At 37.8% G+C, this 21203-nt stretch overlaps 1 protein-coding gene across 8 annotated transcripts in view; it reads right to left on the reverse strand.

Annotated features, from left to right (window-relative positions):
* NCOA1 (nuclear receptor coactivator 1) overlaps positions 1-21203 on the reverse strand; it is a 216775-nt gene that overhangs the window by 70743 nt on the left and 124829 nt on the right. For all 8 annotated transcript variants that reach the window (XM_047852331.1, XM_047852330.1, XM_047852326.1 and 5 more), the window contains 3 exons: positions 19640-19745; positions 12214-12380; positions 6410-6507 (listed from right to left, as the gene is read on the reverse strand). In XM_047852331.1, the coding sequence (XP_047708287.1) occupies positions 6410-6507; positions 12214-12380; positions 19640-19728 (354 nt within the window). In that variant the 5' untranslated portion in view covers positions 19729-19745. The remainder of the gene's footprint in view (positions 1-6409; positions 6508-12213; positions 12381-19639; positions 19746-21203) is intronic.

Here is a 21203-nt window from a genome sequence, read left to right on the forward strand (position 1 = left end):
CCTCCTTGACAACCCTGTCTATCTTCTCTATCTTCAAAGCCACAGCTACTCTCTCCCTTGCTTTCTTACTCTCCATGTCTGTCTCTGGATATCTCTGGACGTCGCCTGTTACCTGCAGAGGGAATGGGAGAGACCAAGACCCACTCCCGGGATCACCTCTGTCCAGTGTGAACACTGGCCAATGATGGGCACAGCATCCAGCACCAGTAAGGCTTAGGAATTCACCTGGACTATCTGGTGCAATTATTTTTAAAGTATTTGCAAAATCCAAAGGACTTAAAAGTTCTCCTTCATCGTAGCAGGCCTGGAGTCCCTGCAGTATCCTTTTCCACAGACCTACTGGGGCTTCTCCAAGTTCTCCTCCCACTGACTGTACCTGACTTCACTGCCAGGCTGGGAAGTTATTCTAGTAACTGGCCTCTGGAATATGCAGCTGATCAGCCTTTGGGGAGTGTAGAACTTTCACCAGGTCCCTGCTTGGCCTCAGTTACATGGACTCGTCATTTCCTCTGTGAAGTCTGGGGCATCATATTTCTTTTGAGCTTCCCCAGAAAAGACTGGCTTGGAAAACAGGTCTACAAAGGCTCCCTCGTGCTTACAGAATCGTCCTGCTGACCCTACTCCTGAGGTACAGATAGCCTGTCTCTTGTTGGAAATGCCTATTTTTTTTTTAATTATGATATATATACTTACAAAAATTGTTTAAGTATGAAAATGAAACAGTAGAAGATCTGCCAAAATCTCACCCCCAGGAGACTGGTAATGTTTCAGGGAATATTCTCTGAAACTATTCCTATGAATACACAAACATCTCTATTTTCTTCAAGTCTGTCAGACTAATATAATCTGCTAATAGTTATTCTACAAGTTTTTCTCGTATGTTGTGCATATAATTAACTTCCAAGTGTCCTTCTGGAAAGGAACCTTCCCTGCTTTTCCAAGTCCTGACAGCTGGTCTTCCACTGAGCAGCACACAGGAGATAAGAAGTGCCTGTCCATTCAGTACAACATCATCAATCTGAGGATTTTTTCTCTTGGCCACCTTGTGTCTCATGGCAGGGTCCACAGTGGCCAAGGCTTCTCACAGGGCCTTGGCTTTAAATGACTCCACAAGCTTCACTGACTATCACCTAAGTGCCAGTTAATTGACAAAATTCTGGAAATAAAACACACAACTCTCAACAATTATACAGTCTCTGAAGGAAAAAGACAAGCACGCACAGTTATGAATAGCGCAGTAGAGGAATTCATAAAGGTTAAGCACAGACTGAAGCACCCAAAATAGGCAAAGGGACGACTGTCACTGGTAAAGTTTCCAGGGAGAAGGCCACACTTACACTTGAGCGAAGTCTTGAAAGACACAGAGTAGTAACTCAGGTGGAAAGGACATTCAAACACAGGAACCGGCTTAGAGGTTAAAAACAAAAAAAATCACCCTGTATGCACTTGCTATATATGTGTTATGTACAATAGCAAAACTTTTTTTTTTTTAATCTTCAAGGAAAGAAAAAAAAAAAGGAATTTATTCTAAAGGCAATGGGCATTTTCTTGAAGGCAATGTTTTAAGCATGCGAGTGATGTGGTCTGCTTTTACAAAGATCTTTCTGGAAGTGGGTGTGGCATGCAGATTGGAAGCCAGAACAGTTGCAATGCTATTGTGATACTTCAGTTCAAACCCGAGCCTGAATTAAGGCAATGGCAGTGGAAGTGAAGGAAGAGAATTTGACACAGGCAAAACAAACAGCATTTGGAGACCTCTAACAGCTGTGGGAATGAGTATTTTGGGCGATTCTCCATTAATGATGTAATAAGGGTTCTGGTAGATAGGTGCCTTTCCCTGAGGAAGTGGACTCAAGGAGTAAAGAAATCTAGTCTTTATTACTGACTTTTTCCCCCCTTATTTTTAGGCAGAAGATAAAGGGACAAGTCATAAATTTAGTTTTAGAAATATTATATTTGTTTCTTTAAAAAAATATTTTCCTTTTTTTTTAAAGTTTATTTATTTTGAGAGAGAGAATGCACACAAGTTGGGAAGGGGTGGAGAGAGGGAGAGAGAGAGAATCCCAAGCAGGTTCCATGCTGTCAGCACAGAGCCTGACACAGGGCTCGATCCAACAAACCGTGAGATCATGATCTGAGCTGAAATCAAGAGTCAGACGCTTAACTGACTGAGCCAGCCCCAGAAATGTTATATTTGAAATGACTAAGGAACATTCAGATGGAGATGTTCAAAAGGCAGCAAGATAGAATGTAAGAGAAACTGAAGAGAGATCTGAGCTTAAGGCAGACATTAGCAATTTACAGGTACATACAGTATCATCTGGCTTTTTGTTTATTTTGTCTTAACTATAATCATCTCTTCCCCTTCCACAGAATATCTGATTTCCTGTGGGGAGTTACTTCTTCCCAATTAAACAAAGTCTTGTGAGATTCTTAATCAGACCACTGGGAGACTTCCAACCTAAATGGGAATCTCCAGGAGAATTGCAGAAAGATCGAATATAGCTGGAATGCATTCACCTGTACCAGCAAGGTACTGCCCAGATGGGTCTTTCTAAGAGACCATTCGTACAGTATCTGATTTTTAGCCTCCTTAAGATGACTTGGTTTCATCTCACTGCCAAGCATCGTTCTGGGATACCCAAATAGCACTCTGATAAATTCACATTTGCTTGATTTGGGCAGAATTGGGGTCTATTGCTTGAAATCAGAGAATCCTAATTGATAATTTATACATACTTACATGTATGCACACATACATGAATACATCACATGGACATAGGCATAGATGAAACTGCTTGGGAAACGTGCACAGAATAAAAAAAAAAAAGGGAAAAGAGCCAAGGCCAGAACGCTGAAGGATGCTAGCATTTAAGAGTCAGGCTACGAAAGAGAAATCTGAGGAAGAGGCTGAGGAGTAGCCAGAGAAGAACAGAGATAGTTCTGGCAATGAGGCAACAGGAAGAGTTTTAAGAAAACGGCACTGGGTGGTGAACGGTGTCAGGAGGCACACGGCAATGGAGGGAATGGCACAAAGTGAGGTAAGGAGGCCTGAGTGTGTGAGTAAGGTATAGGGAGACCTCCATGACTAAAACTGAATTTTTCTTGGGAAGCAGCTGGAGATAAGAAGCTACGGTCAGATAATGCAGAGCTGTGAACAGGAGGCAGAGGAACTTAGATAGCAAAGGGCAATGGACAATGAGGACAGTAAAAAATGGAGGAGTACTTACTGTGTGGCAAACAATAAATATCTGTTGAATAAATAAAGGCTAATACCACTCTCCCTTTAAATGTGAAGACATTACCTCCAGTATCTTCATTCTTAACTCATGCTCCTTTATGTTTGAAAGGGGGAGGGGAGGGAATAACAGTATAGTGAGAGTTCCTAATAGAATTGTAAATATTTGGTTACTTTTTAGATGTGCACACCTTCCTCTAAGCAAGTCCCTCCAGACCAATGTTGCCAAAGAGAACTTTCTGTAATGACAGGTAAGTTCTATATCTGTGTGTCCAATACAATAGTCACTGATGACATATGGGCACTGAGCACTTCAAATGTGGCTGGTGACGGGGCACCTGGGTGGGATAACTGGTTAAGTGTCTGACTTGGGCTCAGGTCATAATCTTGCAGTTCTTGAGTTTGAGCCCCACATCGGGCTCTGTGCTGACAGCTCAGAGCCTGGAGCCTGCTTTGGATTCTGTGTCTCCCTCTCTCTCTGCCCTTCCCCCGCTTGCACTCTGTGTTTTTCTCAAAAATAAATAAACATAAAAAAAAATAAATGTGGCTGGTGAGATTGAAGCATTGGGGAAAAAATACATATATACATGCATATATACATATATATATTTATTTTTTTAGAGACAGAGAGAATAGGTAAGCAGGCGAGCAGGAAAGAGGGGCAAAGGGAGGGAGAGAGAGAGAGGGGGAGAGTAGGAGAAAGAGGAAGAGAGAGAGAAAGAGAATGAGAAAGAGAACGAGGAAGAGAGAGAGAATCTTAAGCAGGCTCCATGCTCAACGTGGAGCCCAAAAGAAGGCTCAATCCCATGACCCTGAGATCATGAGTTGAGCGAAAATCAAGAGTTGGACGCTCAACAGACTGAGGCACCCACGTGCTCCTGAAGCACTGAATTTTTTATTTTATTTAGCTTTGAACAGCCATGTCTGACTAACAGCTATCTTACTGAATAGTGCAGCTCCAGACTCAGCCTGAATGAACCAATGGACAGTCTCATGGTGACTTTTCACTTCTCTTAGCTGCCCTGGATTAGACTCTATAAAGTTTGAGATGATGAGGATGGGGTCAGAGGATACAAAAGAAGGTCCAGAAAAGATTGCCAATGAAGGCGACCCTGAAGTCTGTGAAAGTCAGCAATTCTATTTTGCAGTCTGTTTCATGTTATCTATAGCCCATAAATAAAAATATTATTAGCTCCTTGAAGTCAAAACCTAAATACATTTCTATTCTGAGGTTTTAGAATTTCTAACTTGATGCGCTTTTTCATATTTGAAAATGTTTGCCTAATGACACCTAATTCATGTGATGCTATGGTACGGTTTTCCTTTGATTCATAGTGATTTTCAGGATAATAATTTCATCAGCTAAAAGAAATATTCCTACTTTGTTTTCTTTTTATACTAGCTTCGAATGGATGTTTTCCTGTCATTTTCTCTTCATGTTAAAGCATAGTGGACTTTTCTCACACGGCAATGGTGAGTGTTTATCTAAATTAAAGTAGCAGTAGTAATATTCTCTGTCTCCAGCTGTGCTATGTTCAGTTTGTTAACAATCCACTTGTTCTCGTTGTTGATCTCTGAGGTTTCTGAAGAACGTGAGGTGAAGCTAGGATTTCAATGATTACCATTTTCCTACAGGAACCCCAGGAATCTCAAGAATCTGTATATCTTGTACTTAGCAGTATCTGAGAAGACATTATATGCAGAAAATAGATTTAATAAAATATTTAATGAATTGAAGGGAGTCCTGAGGCTAGGGCACTAAGAAGGCAGACAGAACCCACACACAGAAGCTACAAGTTATGAAAAGACCAACCCCCTGCAGGGTGGAGAAGAGGAGCAGTAAATGCTAAGACAGGTCAGGGCTCCAGGAAGGGCCCAAGTGTACCAAGTGGTGTGAAAGGTGCCAAGCAGGGGGAAGAGACGGGGCGGAAGCTGGAAATGAGCTGAAAGTGCTCTTCTTTCTTTAATGTCTTTTCCTCTAATAGCTTATATTTTAAAATTTCAAACTATAGCAAAGTTGAAAGAATTCTGTAGCTAACATCTGTACGTTCGCCACCAGATTCCACCATCACATTTTCATATGTTACAGTACCGTTTCCAAAACATGGTCATGTGTCATGCAGTCAATGTAACAGGATGTGAAGAGGGGACAAAGAAAACATCAGACTCTACCACATGTGGTTACCCTCCCCTCTCCCAGTTATACGTGTATGCACACGCTCAGATGGTAGTTGTTTCTTTTTTTTTTTTTTTTTTTTTTTCAATGTTTATTTATTTTTGGGACAGCGAGAGACAGAGCATGAACGGGGGAGGGGCAGAGAGAGAGGGAGACACAGAATCGGAAACAGGCTCCAGGCTCTGAGCCATCAGCCCAGAGCCTGACGCGGGGCTCGAACTCACGGACCGCGAGATCGTGACCTGGCTGAAGTCGGACGCTTAACCGACTGCGCCACCCAGGCGCCCCGATGGTAGTTGTTTCTACCCAGTTTCTATTTACTCTGTGGGGAATGAGTGTGTCCGCACATGTGTTCTTAAACATTCATGTGTGAGAGGGATCACTGAAGGTGATGGGCCTGCTTGGAAACAAGACATCTACGCTGAAGACAAAGGGAGTGAAGGTTAGATAGGAAAAGCTGAGGTGAAAATTACACAGTAATTACAAAACAATTCAAGTTTAAAAGTTCTTCAAAAAGCTCGGTAGAGGGTCATTAAAATAGTAAGTTCTCATACAGTGTTTACGTAAACATTTGAAAATTTTAGTCAGGAAACTTTTCAGGAAAACACCTACTGCAATAAAGTGACGCATCCCCTCACTCAGAAGTGAAATTCTACAGACATATAGATAGCACTAGTGAGCTAAATAATTCTAATGTTTTATACTCCCGACTAGTCCAAACCACCCCAGAAATGAGTGGCAAAGCCATACGGTAGGCTTCGGTTTTCCATCTGACTATATAGAATGCCTTTATGAAAATTTCTCATATTCATTATTCACATTTCATTCTGAAACAGCAACAACTGTCAAAATAGGTTACAAAATAATTATTAAAGTTCTTTAAAACTTGCTTTGTTTTATAATATATTAATCTGACGTAAGGTATAAAAGAGAAAAAACCAAATTATCTTGGAACAAAGATTTTGATCCCCTTCTAAATCAATGAGAACAGCTACCTCCAACAGAAGAGGTCCCAAGGATTCCTTTTCTATCACTCCTTGACTGCTCGATGAGATGTCTGATTTCTGCACTTCATCATCAGTTGTTGATTTCTCTATAATAAAGAAACAAAAAGTCATGCATCCAAAAGGGCTCATTTCCATATTGGCAAGTTACAAAGACACAGATTCACCTAATTTAAGATTCAAATAACATTTACTTATTATCTAGGCGATATTTATTGACAACATTATTTAATCTTAATGATATTCACTTTATATGTATATTCAATTGACAAAATTGAGGTTCACAAAGGTTAAGTAATGTGTCACAATCATATAACTAATAAGTGGCAGCAGGATAATTTGAATTCTGACCTATCAAGTCCAATGTTCCAACAACGGGGAAAATGGTATAAATATAAAGCCTTTTGAAAAAGTCTACACCAAAAGTTTTTAAGAAATGAGTGAACTGTAAAAGAATGATGATTTCCTCCATTTTTCTTTTTCCTCTTCTGATTTGATCAACTGCCATTGAAAAGAGAGTGAAGAAATGCTTTTTCCTTTTGTGAGCCTGCATGAATTAGCTTACCTTTCACATTCCTGTCATGATGATCTGATTGATAAAACTGTGTAACTACTAAATGATCTGAAATTCTTTTGTGCAGTGATGTTGGAAAAGCCATCCATCATCTTCAAACAGCACCATACTTAAATAAGTTTCCAATCTGTCAAACTAGTGAGTTAGTTAGCCAAAAACCAAATTTGGTATCATTGAATATAGAGGCTCATTTTTTTACTTTAATGTGTAACATATTTCAGGGGCGCCTGGCTGTCTCAGGAGCATGTGACTCTTGATCTAGGGGTTGTAAGTTTGAGCCCCATGTTGGGTGTAGGGACTACTTACAAATAAAAAAAATCTTAAAACAATTAAATATGAAATATTTCATATATTCCAAAAAATACAGGAAATGACATAGCATACATCACATAGCCACCATTCATTTTTCACGGATGTTAACATTTGCTCCACGTCCTTCCTTCTTTAAAAAATAAAATGCTGCAAATAGAACACTCTGCTACTATTCCTTCTCTGTCTCTTTTCAGAAATAACTACTATTCTGAGGTCAGTATAATAATTTCTAGGCCTGTTTTTTATTACTTAAGTACACATGTATGATTTCTTGAACAATAGATCACCTTTTATTTTTTTTTTAATGTTTATTTTTGAGATAGAGAGCACCAGGGGGGGAGTGGCAGAGAGAGAGGGGGACAGAGGATCCAAAGCAGGTTTCCTGCTGACAGCAGCAAGAACTGTGAGATCATGACCTGAGCCGAAGTCAGACTCTCAACTGACTGAGCCACTCAGGCACCCCTACTGTTTTGTGTTTTAAAGTTTACATAAGTATATATGGACTTCTCCAACTTAGTGTTTCCACTCAATATTATGTTTGAGATTTAAGCACACTGATGTAGATCTGATTCATTCATTTGAGATGGTATATATCATGTGACTAACCCACAGTTAGTAGATTTCCTAAGCCACTACTGACAGACCTTTGACTACCACACACAGTGCTGTAATAAACTATTTTCAGTACTTCCTCTTTTGTACATGTGTGACAGTTTCTTGAGGGTAAACACTAAAAGTGAAGTTGCCGGTTCATAGGGTCTATGTATTTTCGGCATTACTAAGTTTGACAAATTGCTCTCTAAAGAGAATGTACCACTTGTAACATTCAAAGGTTTTTGTTTTTATGCATCCTCACTGACAATTGATATCAGCATTAAAAAAAAATTTGTGTGTGTGAATCTATTGGGTGTAAAGTGTCATTTCATATAGTGTTTATAACAACAGCTTTACTGATTCACAATTCACATAGCATGCTATTCATGCATTTAAGGCATACAATTCAGGGGTGCCTGGGTGGCTCAGTTGGTTAAGCGTCCTTCAGCACAGGTCATGATATGGCGGTTTGTGAGTTCAAGCCCCGCACTGGACTGTCTGCTGTCAGCACAGAGCTCACTGTCCCCTTCTCTTTATGCCCCTTCCCCACTCACTCTCCGTCTCTCAAAAATAAACATTAAAAAAAATAAAGCATTCAATTCAATGGTTTTTAGTACATTCACAGGGTTATGCAACCAACATTATAATACATTTTAGAACATATTCATCAACCCAAAAAGAAACTTTGTACCCTTGAACAGTCACCCCCCATTTTCCCAATGCTCCCAAGCCCTAAGCAACCACCAATCTACTTTCTGTCTCTGTGGATTTGCCGATTCTGGACATTTAGTATAAATGGAGTCATACAACACATGGTCCCTTGTGACTGGCTTCTTTTGCTTCGTGTGCTTTCAAGGCACTGTCAGTACTTCCTTCCTTTTTTTTCTGCCAGATAATATGCCATTATATAAATATACCTTGTTTAACTTATCCATTGGTCAGCCGATAGATACACGGGTTGTTTCCACCTTTCGGCTATTTATGAATAATGCTGCTACGAACATTTGTGTGCAAGTTTTTGTGTGGACCTAGGTTTTCCTTTGTCTTGGGTATATACCTACAAATGGAATTGCTGGGTGATACTGTACCTCAATGCTTAACATTTTGTGGAACTACTGGACTGTTTTCCAAAGTGGCTGCACAATTTTATTTTACTTTCCTACCAGCAGTGTATGGGGGTTCCGATTTCTCCCATCGTCACCAACACTTATCTGTCTTTTTTGTGTGCAGCCATCCTGGTACTTCACTGTAGTTTTGATTTGCATTTCTCTGATGGCAACGATATGCACATATTTTTCCTGTGCTTATTAGTCATTTATATGTCTTTGAGAGGTATTCAGTCAGAGCCTTTGTCCATCTATTAACTGGGTTATTTACCTTTTGATTATTATGGTACAGAAGTTTCTCATTTAGTTCTAAGATGTACTTCCTTCATCAATTCATGTGTTTATAACATTAAGACAGGTTTTTGGTTTTTAAACAGGTTTGTCAAAAAACACCAACCATCAAGTCCAAGTAAATTAAATAACTATGTGTGAAAAGCAAAACATCTAAAATTTCAGGCAAAACCTAAGGCGGGAGTGGCTATGTGACCTAGTTTCTGGCTCAAGGAATGTGAAAAGAAGCGACGTGCAATTTCTGGGTCTTGTCCTTAAAAGGAAAGAAGCATGCCTCCCCATTTTCTTCTTTCCCCTTTTTGTCAGCTGGGATGCGGACCGGTGAGCCATGTTTAGCCACGTGGAAAATGGCAATAGGAATGGCACAGAAAAAAAGATGAAATCAATCACAACCTCTGACACATCCCTAGATTATCTTGTTAAAGCTGCTGCACTTTGGGTCTCTTGTTATAGTAGCCTAGCCTGTATCCTAACTATACATTCTGTATTTCTCAATCTCATGTTTATTTGCTAGATCTTGATTATGTCCATGATAGACATAATTTATTGGCACGCTATCATGAAAAGTAAGACTTTAACTTACATCAACCTTCTACCCACACATTTCTCCCTCCTTCCATCCTCCCAATATAGTTACAATCTCTAGGGCAATCAGTATTTAATATCTATGCTCCTGTGGCCACATAAATAAAGTTCACAAACGAGACAAGGTGTGTGCTATCATTTACATTTCTCCTATTTTGCGTTTTAGTCTTAAGTTCAACTCATCCCTAAACTTCCCCCCCCCCCCCGAAATGAAATTTTCCTCTTAATTAGTCAGTCCTCTGATTCTCTGTTCCATTTTTTCCCCATGGAAACATTCGTCCTGGAGACCTCTATCCACTAGCTATGTTTTTAGGTTGATGCACAAGGGTACACCTTTCTTCTGTTAAGATTCCATGGTTTCCCTGGATTAAGATCCTATGCCTTTCTTTCTTGGTTTGCTATGGTGGTTTTGATAGATATTTCTGGAAAAAGTACACAGAAGATAACTTTTGAACTGAGGCTTTAAATGTCTGAAAATGTCTTTATTTTGCACTTACACTTCATTTGGATTCACACAGAATTCCAGATTTAGAATTCTCAGGGCACCTGGGTGGCTCAGTTGGTTAAGTGTCTGACTCTTGGTTTTGGCTCTGGTCATGCTCTCACAGTTTGTGAGTTTGATCTCCACAGCAGGCTCTATGCTGGTGGCACGGGGCCTGCTTGAGATTCATATTCTCCCTCCCTCCCTCCCTCCCTCTCTCTCTCTCCCTCCCTCCCTCTTTCTGCCCCTCTCCTGCTTGTGTGCACTCTCCCTCTCTTTCTCAAAATAGATAAATAAACATTTCTTAAGAAAAGAATTCTCATTCAGTATTGTTATTTAGGATACACTCCGAATCTGGTATGTGTCTATTTTTTCTTTCCCTTGTTTTTTTTCTCTCTGGTGTCTGAAAATTGTGCATTGGTGTGAGGTTTTTCTCCCTTTCTTTTTATTCGTTGCGCTGGGCACTATATGAGTGCTTTCAATCTGGAAACCCACATCTTTCTAATTCTGAGAAGTGTTTTGTTTTGGTTTTGTATTATTACTCTTATAATTTCCTCCCTTTATTTGGTCTGTTCTCTTTTTCTGAAATTAATATGTTACACCTCCTGAACTATTCCTATACACTTCCCACCTTTCCCTTGTCTTCCACTACTTGTCTTTTTATTTTTACTTTCTAAGAGATTTCTTCACATTATCTTTCAACCCTTAAAATATTTATTCAACAAATATTCCCTGAAAGTCTATTATGTAACCAGGAACTGTTTTGGGTATGAGGGGACAATGATGAACAAACAAAAATCCTCACCCTCATGGAGCTCTAGTGGGAGTAGGCTGACAATAAACAAATAAAACATATAATATGTTAGATGTAAAAAACACTGTGGGGAAAATAAATCAAGGAAGATGTAGAGAGTGTGTGTATTAGAGAGAGAGTGTATTAGATAGGATAGTTACAGACAAGTTCATTGCGAAGAAATATTTGAACAAAGGCACAAAAGAGGTGAGGGAATGAGCCTTGTGTACATCTGAGAAAGAACATTCCAGACAAAGGGAGAAGAAAGTGCCAAGACCTGAGGCAGAGTGTGCCTAGAATGGTTAGGCAGAGAGTAGGCAAAAAGTAGAAAACAAAGTAAAGAGGCAAAGTTTATTTCAGTTATCCCGATTTTAAGTTCCAAAAGTTATGAATACTGTTCAGTTTTGTTTTCCAGTCTTTACCCCTGGTTTAATTAGCCAGATCATCAGGCAACTTGTTTTATGTAATACATGCAAAGACAGTGAAGTATTACTTTGAAATGAGTTTTTCCATTATCAGGTGTGAGAGTTTTCCTCCAAAGCGCTCTGCCTGTGTGTCTGCTTTAATTCTTTGCTAGGGGTTTTCTGGCATGAGGTCCCCAGTAAATATGGACAGTATAAATATGAGTCGTAAAACAAAATCAGGGTTTTCCCAGAAGAGACTGTTTCCCATGCCCAGAGCCCCGGCAGAGACAAGCTTATTATTCAGATGGAGGGATTTTCCTACCACTGAGGCACTGTCTTTCAACACTATGCCAGAGCTTCAGGTCTGACCCCACAACTTAGATCTCTTGACTCAATTCCCTTAGATACCAGGCTTCATAACCTCCCAAGGCAACCAGTGTTCAAGTTAAATTAATAAGCCATGTTTTTGTAACAAGAAACCTCTCAGATTCACTTTCTAAAATAAAGACCGTCTATACAAAAATGTTTCTTTAATAACATTATGAAATTCAATGCAATTTCTTAATAATAAAAATAATAAAATCACCTATTATAAAGGTCTTCATAACAAAGCACACAACCATGGTTTTGTTTTTTGTTTTTTGTTTTTTTTTACCTTGTTCCATTCTCTTCATTAGCTGTATCTGATCGACTGTCTTCTTCAAAATCTTGCATTTGTCTGGCTTTACACTCAAACTGTCAATGTCACTGATGTTGGCAGACAGTAACTCAGCTAGTTCTTCTAAATATTTATTTTCTTGTTCCCTGCGCCTCTTTTCAGTGCTGTTTGTTACACAAAGAAAAACCAGTTAGTGTACATTTCTACCACGATACTTCCCTCTTTGATCAAGTACTTAATATTTACATATTTATAGAGATCCATAATTTTATCCAGAATATAAAGTCCGATTTTGAAAACAACTTAAATTCACAATACCAAAGTACAGAAAACAATTCTGGCCAAAAATACATAAAGAGAGTGACTGCCATCATATATGTATTTCCTCAATGATGTAAATACATCAAATATTTCCCAACAAAATGTTAGATATTAAAAGGAAGCAGAAAGTACTTACACTCACTGCATTTGGAATTTACTTTATATTCTAAACAATAATTCCTTGAATTAGAAAATCTGATTTTTCAAATAACTTTGTTATAAATTAAGCAGTGCAGACTATACTAGAGTTCAAATAAGTTATACTTTGAAATCTGATAAACTTTCTTAATTTTTTTGTTACTGAAAGAAATCTGATAAACACTTGATTCTTATCATAACTAGACCATTAGTTGGTCCTCATCAAAAAGAAAAGAGCATCCATCCAAAAAGTAAAAGAAAAAGAATAATAATCAATTATGAGACAAAGGTACAGAGAACAATGTCTTTTGTATACAACTTCATTCTACAAAAAAGAAGACATCTATTTATAAGTTCTCATACATGTGATAAATAAAATCAATTTTGATTTATCTTGAAGCAAAATTACGAGAACAAAGGATAACAGTGCAACCAGCTAGCACTTTACATTCAATCAAAGGTACTGAATGAATACTGTTCAGTTTTGTTTTCCAGTCTTTACCCCTGGTTTAATTAGCCAGATCATTAGGCAACTTATTTTATGTAATACATACAAAGATAGTGAAGTATTACTTTGAAATGAGTTTTTCCATTATCAAATTAACATAATAAGGAAGATTGGCCACAAATAACTCTTTGTTTTATAAGCAGCAACCAAAATCATCTGGTGTGATGGTAGGAAAGTGGTAAAAAAAAAAAAAAAAAAAAAAAAAAAAAGGAGGTGAAAAGAGGGCAAGATTAGTTGCTTTTTAAAAAGCTCATAATTGGGGCGCCTGGGTGGCTCAGTCGGTTGAGCGTCCGACTTCGGCTCAGGTCATGATCTCACGGTCCATGGGTTCGAGCCCCGCGTCGGGCTCTGTGCTGACAGCTCAGAGCCTGGAGCCTGTTTTAGATTCTGTGTCTCCCTCTTTCTCTGACCCTCCCCTGTTCATGCTCTCTCTCTGTCCCAAAAATAAATGTTAAAGAAAATTTTTTTTTAAAAAAAATTAAGAAAAATAAAAAGCTCATAATTGGCAACAATTAAAATACCACTTACTTTTCATAATACAAAACTATAAAAGCAATAGCATTTCCATAGCAACATAGTAAGTTGAAAAGAACCAAGTCAGCCAATCAAATGTATTTAACCACAAAAAACAAAATACTACAACATGGTACACATCCCAGAACAAAACCAAATTTTGAAACTTTAACTATCATCCTTTATCTTTATTTGTAAAGCCTTTCATTATTAAGGAATTAGTCCCACTTTATTTAGTAAAACTTTATCTTACAATTTCCACAGAAAGTACATGGAGCAAGATATTCTGACAAACTTCACACAAAGGCATTGAAACCAAGGCATGAAGAAAATGACATATTCAAGGTTTCCGAGAACTCCATCTCTGCAACTTGATAGTGTTTTAGAGGACACCTGATTTTACCTTAGAGAAACTAAGTCATACTAGACTTATTTTGTAGATTCAGTCTAAAGTATGATCTGTTTAAATCTAGGGGTATAGATTCTAACACAAGTAAATTGGATTCACGTAGTGGAACTCCAAAATCTGCTTCTGACATTAAGTTTTACGTAAAACTGAAGTGCCTGACACCACTGTAGAATAAAAGAAAGTGCTAGAATGGCAGGATAGACAGAGTTGACAGAGGAAGCAAGAAGCTAAAAATACTGAAATGCTGAGTTGTCTATAAAATGACTTAAGAAGGAGACTAGGAAAATCACCACGAAACGAAGTAACTAATAAGCAAGGACAGAAAATGAGAGCAGATATATTTAAACAAAGTCAAAACTGAAGGAGGGGCGGACATGACCAAAAAATTCTACCTTAATGGAAAAGAAGGCTTCCTTTATTACTTTAGCCACTTACACTTCTCACCAGCCCACTCGACTTCCATGACATTGCACACATGCTAGTTAATCATGCTATGAATTAACTAACGTATCTTTTTCCTTCAACTTACTAGCTTTTTCAACAAATGGTCCTAAACTTATTGCATGCCAGACAGCCACGCACTATGTCCTGGGGATCCAGGGGTAAGTTAGGTGTAGCCCTAATTAGTGTGAGAATAAAGAAAAAGAGTCATTACAACACTATGTGACAAGACTGTTAATACTATAGAAGTTCATCCGGATCGCACCTACACTGAGGCAATGAGATGTCCCAACCTGGTGGTAGACAGGGATTGGTTTCAGGGCAGGGGAGGCAGACAAACAAAACCCAGCTTTTTCAAAGGTGTAATATGAGAATGAAAATGTCAAGTTAAAGGATCGATAAGTAGTTCAGTATGGCTCAACTACAGATAAGAAACAGAAGGGCAGGAGATGAGTTCCAAGCCACATCATGAGGGCTCTTCCATACACCATGATAAAGAGCATGATGTATTGCTTAAAAGCACAAGTTCAAATTTCCTCAGTCATTTATTAGCTATGTAACCCTGGACAAGTTGCTTAACAGCAATTTAACTTCTCTCAGCTTCAATTTCTTTATCTGCAAAACAGGGGTGATGACATTAATTATCTCTTAGAATTTAGTGAGGATTAAAAAAGATGTTAAATGTAAAATGTTTGGCAAAGTTGCTGGCATATACTTTTAGTTCAGTAAATGTTACCTACTGTCATTGTTTTGGTTATGATTATTTTTTTCAGGGCGAGGGGAAGCCCAGAAGGGTTTAAGAAGAAGAATGAGTGGCATGACAAGATTTGTAAGCTCCCTGAAGATAGAAAACATGACTCACTTTGCTTATATCCTTATAACGTCATGCACACCATGCTGGTTGAATAGTGGGCACTAAATAAAGCACTTGTTGAGCTGAATTAGAAATATTAAACAAGCACAAGGCATAGCTACCCAGCATTTTGAGACTGGCATTTTAATCCCCATTCTCCTAGTACAGTTAAAGAATGGAGAAGAGGTAATAGGAAGAGATACGAGGCATCAATTACTAAGAAACTCTATCAGGGCTCTTGTACAAAGGGCTGGCAATATCCTGAGGTCTAACATATTCTCTTTATGATTAATGAGTTCAGAATCTGTCCAAAGAGACAGCAGATAATAACAAAACCAAAAGAAGCATTACAAGGTGGGATTCATACACAAACTCAATCAGTTTCAAAATCACGAAGTTTTACTTTACCATATCAAAAATGCCAATTGAAACTGAAGCCCATACTTACAAACCTGAAGGAAGTAATGTTTTCAAATATTTTGAAAGCAGACATACAAAGATTATTATCTTTAAAACATCTAAGAAGAAAAAATATATTCACTTTTTGATATTTGTCATGACATGATTATGTATGTATAAAAAAATCAAAGATCTACAGATAAGCCATAAAACAAATAAGAAAGTTTAGAACAATGGATGCATAGGAGACCAATAATCCCAAATCCTCTATATTAAAAGCTGTCAGTTAGAAGATGCAATAGACAAAATTATACCATTTCCAAAAGCAATAAAAATTCTGTGGGACCCTGGAATATATCTAACTAAAGATGGGCTAGTTGTTTAAAGGGGAAAATAATGAACTACTACCAAAGAACAGTGAAGACCTGAATATGTGAATAGCCTTTATATTCACAAATAAGAACACTCGGGAATCTGGAGTCTAGAAAATAAAAATGTCAATTCTCTTCCAATTTAATCTATAAAACTAAATGACATTCTAATCCAAATCTCAGGAGTATTTTTCTTCAGGGGAAAATTTAAAAACCTGATTTAAAAATCTGAATGGACAGGTAAAGGGACAAGAATAGGGAAAACAATTTTGAAAAATAACAAAGAATGTCTTGCCTCAACAGATATCAAGGTGATTGACATAAGAAAGTTCAGAACCAGATCCCTATCTATACAGGAACTGGATCTATGATAAAGGTAACAGCACAAAAGCAGAGAAAGGATAGGGCCATAACCACTTATGTTCTACATGGGAAAAAATAAAATTAGTTCCCCACATTATATCGTATGCAAATCAAATTCTACATTAATTAAAACTCTAAATACACATATGTATGTAATATGTAAATATGTAAAAATATGTTTAAGGCCTTGAAGTAGAGGGAAAAAAATTCTTCCATGAGACCCCCAAGAGCTTGACACATGAAAACTGAAGGTTCCAAGGTATGTCAACGGATTTCAAAAACAGTTAAACAGACCAGGAGAAGAAAGATATTTACATCAAATATAAGCAAAAAAGAGTAGTACACAGAAAATTTAAAAAAACTCTTATAAATAAAAAGGAAAAGGAAAACAACCCAGCAGGAATATGGGCAAAAGATATACCCAGGAAATTCACAGAAGAGGAAAACAAAAATCAAAATCAATTTATCTGGTTATCAGCGAAATATACTTCAAACTGTAACCCCACACTCATCAAGTTGGGAGACTTACAGTGAGGAGAGGACAGTGTGGGTAAGGGTGTGAGAAAAAAAGAACTCTCAATGCTTGTTATTTGAAGAGCAATGTGGTGGTGACCTAGTTAACATAAAGATGAATACAGATCCCAAAGAAACTCTCACATATCAAGTAGGAGGTGTGGAAACTGATGCTACACTGTATGTTAACTAACATGAATTTAAATAAAAAATAAACAAACAAAAATAAAGTAGGGAGGTGCATATGACGATGTTCCTTCGCTGTAGTGCTAGTTGTAAGAGCAAAAATTTCTAACAGAAAGGTTGTTTATAGGGAAATGGATTTTTCAAATGGGATACATTCCTGTCTTACAACATTTAATCAAAAGGTGAAAGAACTGAATCTATATATATTTATATCTCAAGATGCATGCTGGAAAAAGTATACTCTAGAAAAATATATACAGTATACAGTATTGTATCATATGTATACTTATAAACATTCCGTATTACTCACCAGTTCATATATAATTATTAAAAATGGAGAAATTAATTGCAGACAAATCAATGTAATAATCATTTTACTACCTTATTCAAATAAGACTATACAAATATGATAAAATATTAAAAAATACTAACAATACCACAAAATATAAACAATTATATGTAATGGATATATATAGTTTCTTAGAGTCTATTCTTAACATAGATTTAAAAAATTTCCCCAAATAAAAAATTAAATCTAAAAAACAACAGTTTTATTTATTTATTCTTTTTAAAATATTTATTTATTTTTTGAGAGAGAGAGAGAGAGAGAGAGAGAGAGAGAGAAAGCACAAGCATGGGAGGGGCAGAGAAAGAGAGAGGGGGACAGAGGACCCAAAACAGACTCTGCACTGACAGCAGGGAGCCCGACGTGGGGCTCGAGCTCACAAACTATGAGATTGTGACCTGAGCCAAAGTCAGATGCCCAACTGACTGAGCCATCCAGACACCCCTATTTATTTACTCTTACATTTTCCTTTGAAAGGGACTGACTTTACATACAGATAAAACAAGAACATTAACTTTGACAACACAAATCTGGATTGTATCTCAATATCAACATTCCTCTGAGCATCTGGACACTTACCTGTGGTTATGAATACTTAAGTTATGATCTGTGACAGTTCTTTTAATTGATCAACTTTTCTCTCTCCAGACTGGAGCCCTGGCACTTACTCCCCTGTTAAAATCCTTTCTTTATCCCCCACGAGAAAGAAGCATGTAATCCAGGGACAGAAGAATCTTCTGCCACTTCACTCTCTAGATCAGTGATGATCAATGGGGGCCATATTGCTTTCCCCATCCCTGACAAACATTTGACAACTGTCTGAAGACATTTTTTGGTAGTCACAACTGATGTGACACTTTGGTTATCATAACTGATGGAAAGATGCTACTGGCGTCCAGTGTGTGAAAGCCAGGGATATTGCTACGCATCCTACAACATACAGGAGAGCTGCCCACAACAAAGAATTATCTGGCTGACAATGTCAATAGTGTGAAGGCTGAGAAAGCTTTCTCTAGATCCTAGAAGATGAATGGAATAAGATCCCCACTCTTCTCCTCTCAGGTGGGAAGCTGTTCTTTTGATGCGAGTGAGTTTCTTTCTCTGTCTGGCATTTGTTAGAATCTCCTTAGCAACAATTCTCTTTTAGCCTATTTAAGGTGACCATATTCCTTATGATACACAAATATTTAATTTCACAAATAGGCATTCTTTAAAATCCTAATATTAGGGGCGCCTGGGTGGCGCAGTCGGTTAAGCGTCCGACTTCAGCCAGGTCACGATCTCGCGGTCCATGAGTTCGAGCCCCGCGTCGGGCTCTGGGCTGATGGCTCAGAGCCTGGAGCCTGTTTCCGATTCTGTGTCTCCCTCTCTCTCTGCCCCTCCCCCGTTCATGCTCTGTCTCTCTCTGTCCCAAAAATAAAATAAACGTTGAAAAAAAAATTTAAAAAAAAATCCTAATATTAATATTATAAAAATAATGATATTTCTTAGTTCTGCTAACATAACGTTCTAAGATAGCAGGTTAAAGATATACAATAGATTTATTTATTCACGTGACAAATATTTACTATGTCCTTACTATATACAAGCCACACACTATGCTACAAACTAGGCATATAATAGTAAGAACAGACAAGGTCCTTACCAAATAGCAGCCTAAGCATGTAGTGGAGAAGCCAGAAATTCACGAAATAATCACATGAACTAGTAAAAACCTGAAATTATGGATCAGAGCTATAAACATACATGTGAGACAGATACAGGAATGGGGGAGACTTAACATAATAGTTATGGAAGTAAGAGAAGCCTCCTTTTAAGGTGGTAATGTCTAAGCTGGTATCTGTTGAATGTATAGGTATTGACTACAAGAAATCTAGAGGGAGCAAGCTAGACTGTGGGAGCAGCATGTGCAAAAGTCCCGGGGAAACAAGAAAACATGGGGAGTATAAGGGACTCCAAGAAGAACAGAAAACTTGGAGTAGATTTAGCAAGAACTCTTAAGTGGCAATGAAAATGATAAAGAAGCTCTCCTAGATCTAGACTAAGAAAACAGTGTTCCTACCTTGATGCCAGTGTGTCACATGGCGATCCTTTCCTCTTATGTGAGTCTGGGTTAGCAGGGTCGGATGAACTGTCCCCGAGGCCACTCATGTTGAAAAACTTCACACCTAAAAAAAGGAAGGACAACAATGAGAAATCTACTCTGGTGAGCTTTCTAACCACAGGAGAGGAGGAAGCTCCCTTATGTTAGAAGATATCTAAACACTACAGGGTCTCTGTGAATACCTAATTACAGCCATCATAAAAGTATCCCCATCTATAGAGAGTCATCAGCTATTTAGTGTTTCTACACTTTCTTTTCTGTATTTGTAAAACAAAATAAATAGTCCCTTATGAAATCACAAAGGTCAAATAGGATGAAAGTATTATTAGAATAATGAAATAGACAGAAATCTTTTTTCAGAGAAAAAAATCACTTTCAGATGTTTCTAAGAACAATGTATAACTGGGAGTCAGAGAAATTATTTCTTATATGTATTTATTTTAGGTTATGCTTTGAAAAGAACTTGAAACAACTTTTACTCATAAGGTTTGGGATTTTATACTGCTAAGAAAATAAATAATACATCTACAATTAAAGTTGAAGCAATGAATTAGATTTGGTACTTACCAACTCTGAATTCTATACTCCTAACCTTGTGTTTATGTAGTCAGGCGACAAAGATCAAATGTTTAGTCTATGTTAGGATCTTGGTATAGATGCCAGAGAACACAAAGTCATTTCCCTGAGCACGCCAGTCAGGTCTCTCTCTCACATGTTGTGCCAGGTAGTGACTACACTTACAGATCCACTCTGACTTGTCCCTACCAACCACTATTCTCTGTAGAATCCCTAACGAAACTCAGAATCCTATCCCTGGCCTTATATTCATCACGACCTTTTGTATGTTATTAGTGCCAAACAGCATACCTCCCCCATTTGTTTTCACCCCATCTACCCTTGAAAAAGGAAAGAAAATCCTTGCTAAAGAGGAAAAACCTTTAACTTTTCCTTTTCCACAGCAATGACAACTGTGCTTATAAAGCTTATTATAAAGAATGCTGAGATCCATAAGAATCTCTCACATGGTTTTAATTAATACATGTGAGCAAATCCTTTTTCTCTAGTCCTGAAACTTACGGTCTCTAGCCTGTCCTTTGTCAATACCAAAGACTGTCAGTTCCCCCTTTTCTGTGTACAAATAATAACTAAAATTCTAATCATGAATTTATTATTTCATGCAACAAAAGGGGCACATTCTGAATTTCTCCCACATGAGAAGTGCAGTTCATAAAAACCTCCAACCCCTAGGATTGCAGTCTTGTAATTGCTTTTTACTTTTCTCCTTTACTTCTCATTTCTAATCAGTATCCATGTCCTGTCAATTCTTCCTTAATAAGAGATCTCAGATTGTCCCCTCCTTTTTATTCTCAGACATAGTTATGATTCTAGTTGGAACCCAATGCTTCATTCTGGATTAATGCAAGATCCATGTATCTGGTTTCTCAATTCCAGTCACTCTCACTTCTAATCTGTCCTATAAACAGCACCTAAACCATTCCTGCTCAAATGTCATTTCCAAGAT

The sequence above is a fragment of the Prionailurus viverrinus genome, chromosome A3 (genome assembly GCF_022837055.1).
Source record: "Prionailurus viverrinus isolate Anna chromosome A3, UM_Priviv_1.0, whole genome shotgun sequence".
NCBI lineage: Eukaryota > Metazoa > Chordata > Mammalia > Carnivora > Felidae > Prionailurus > Prionailurus viverrinus.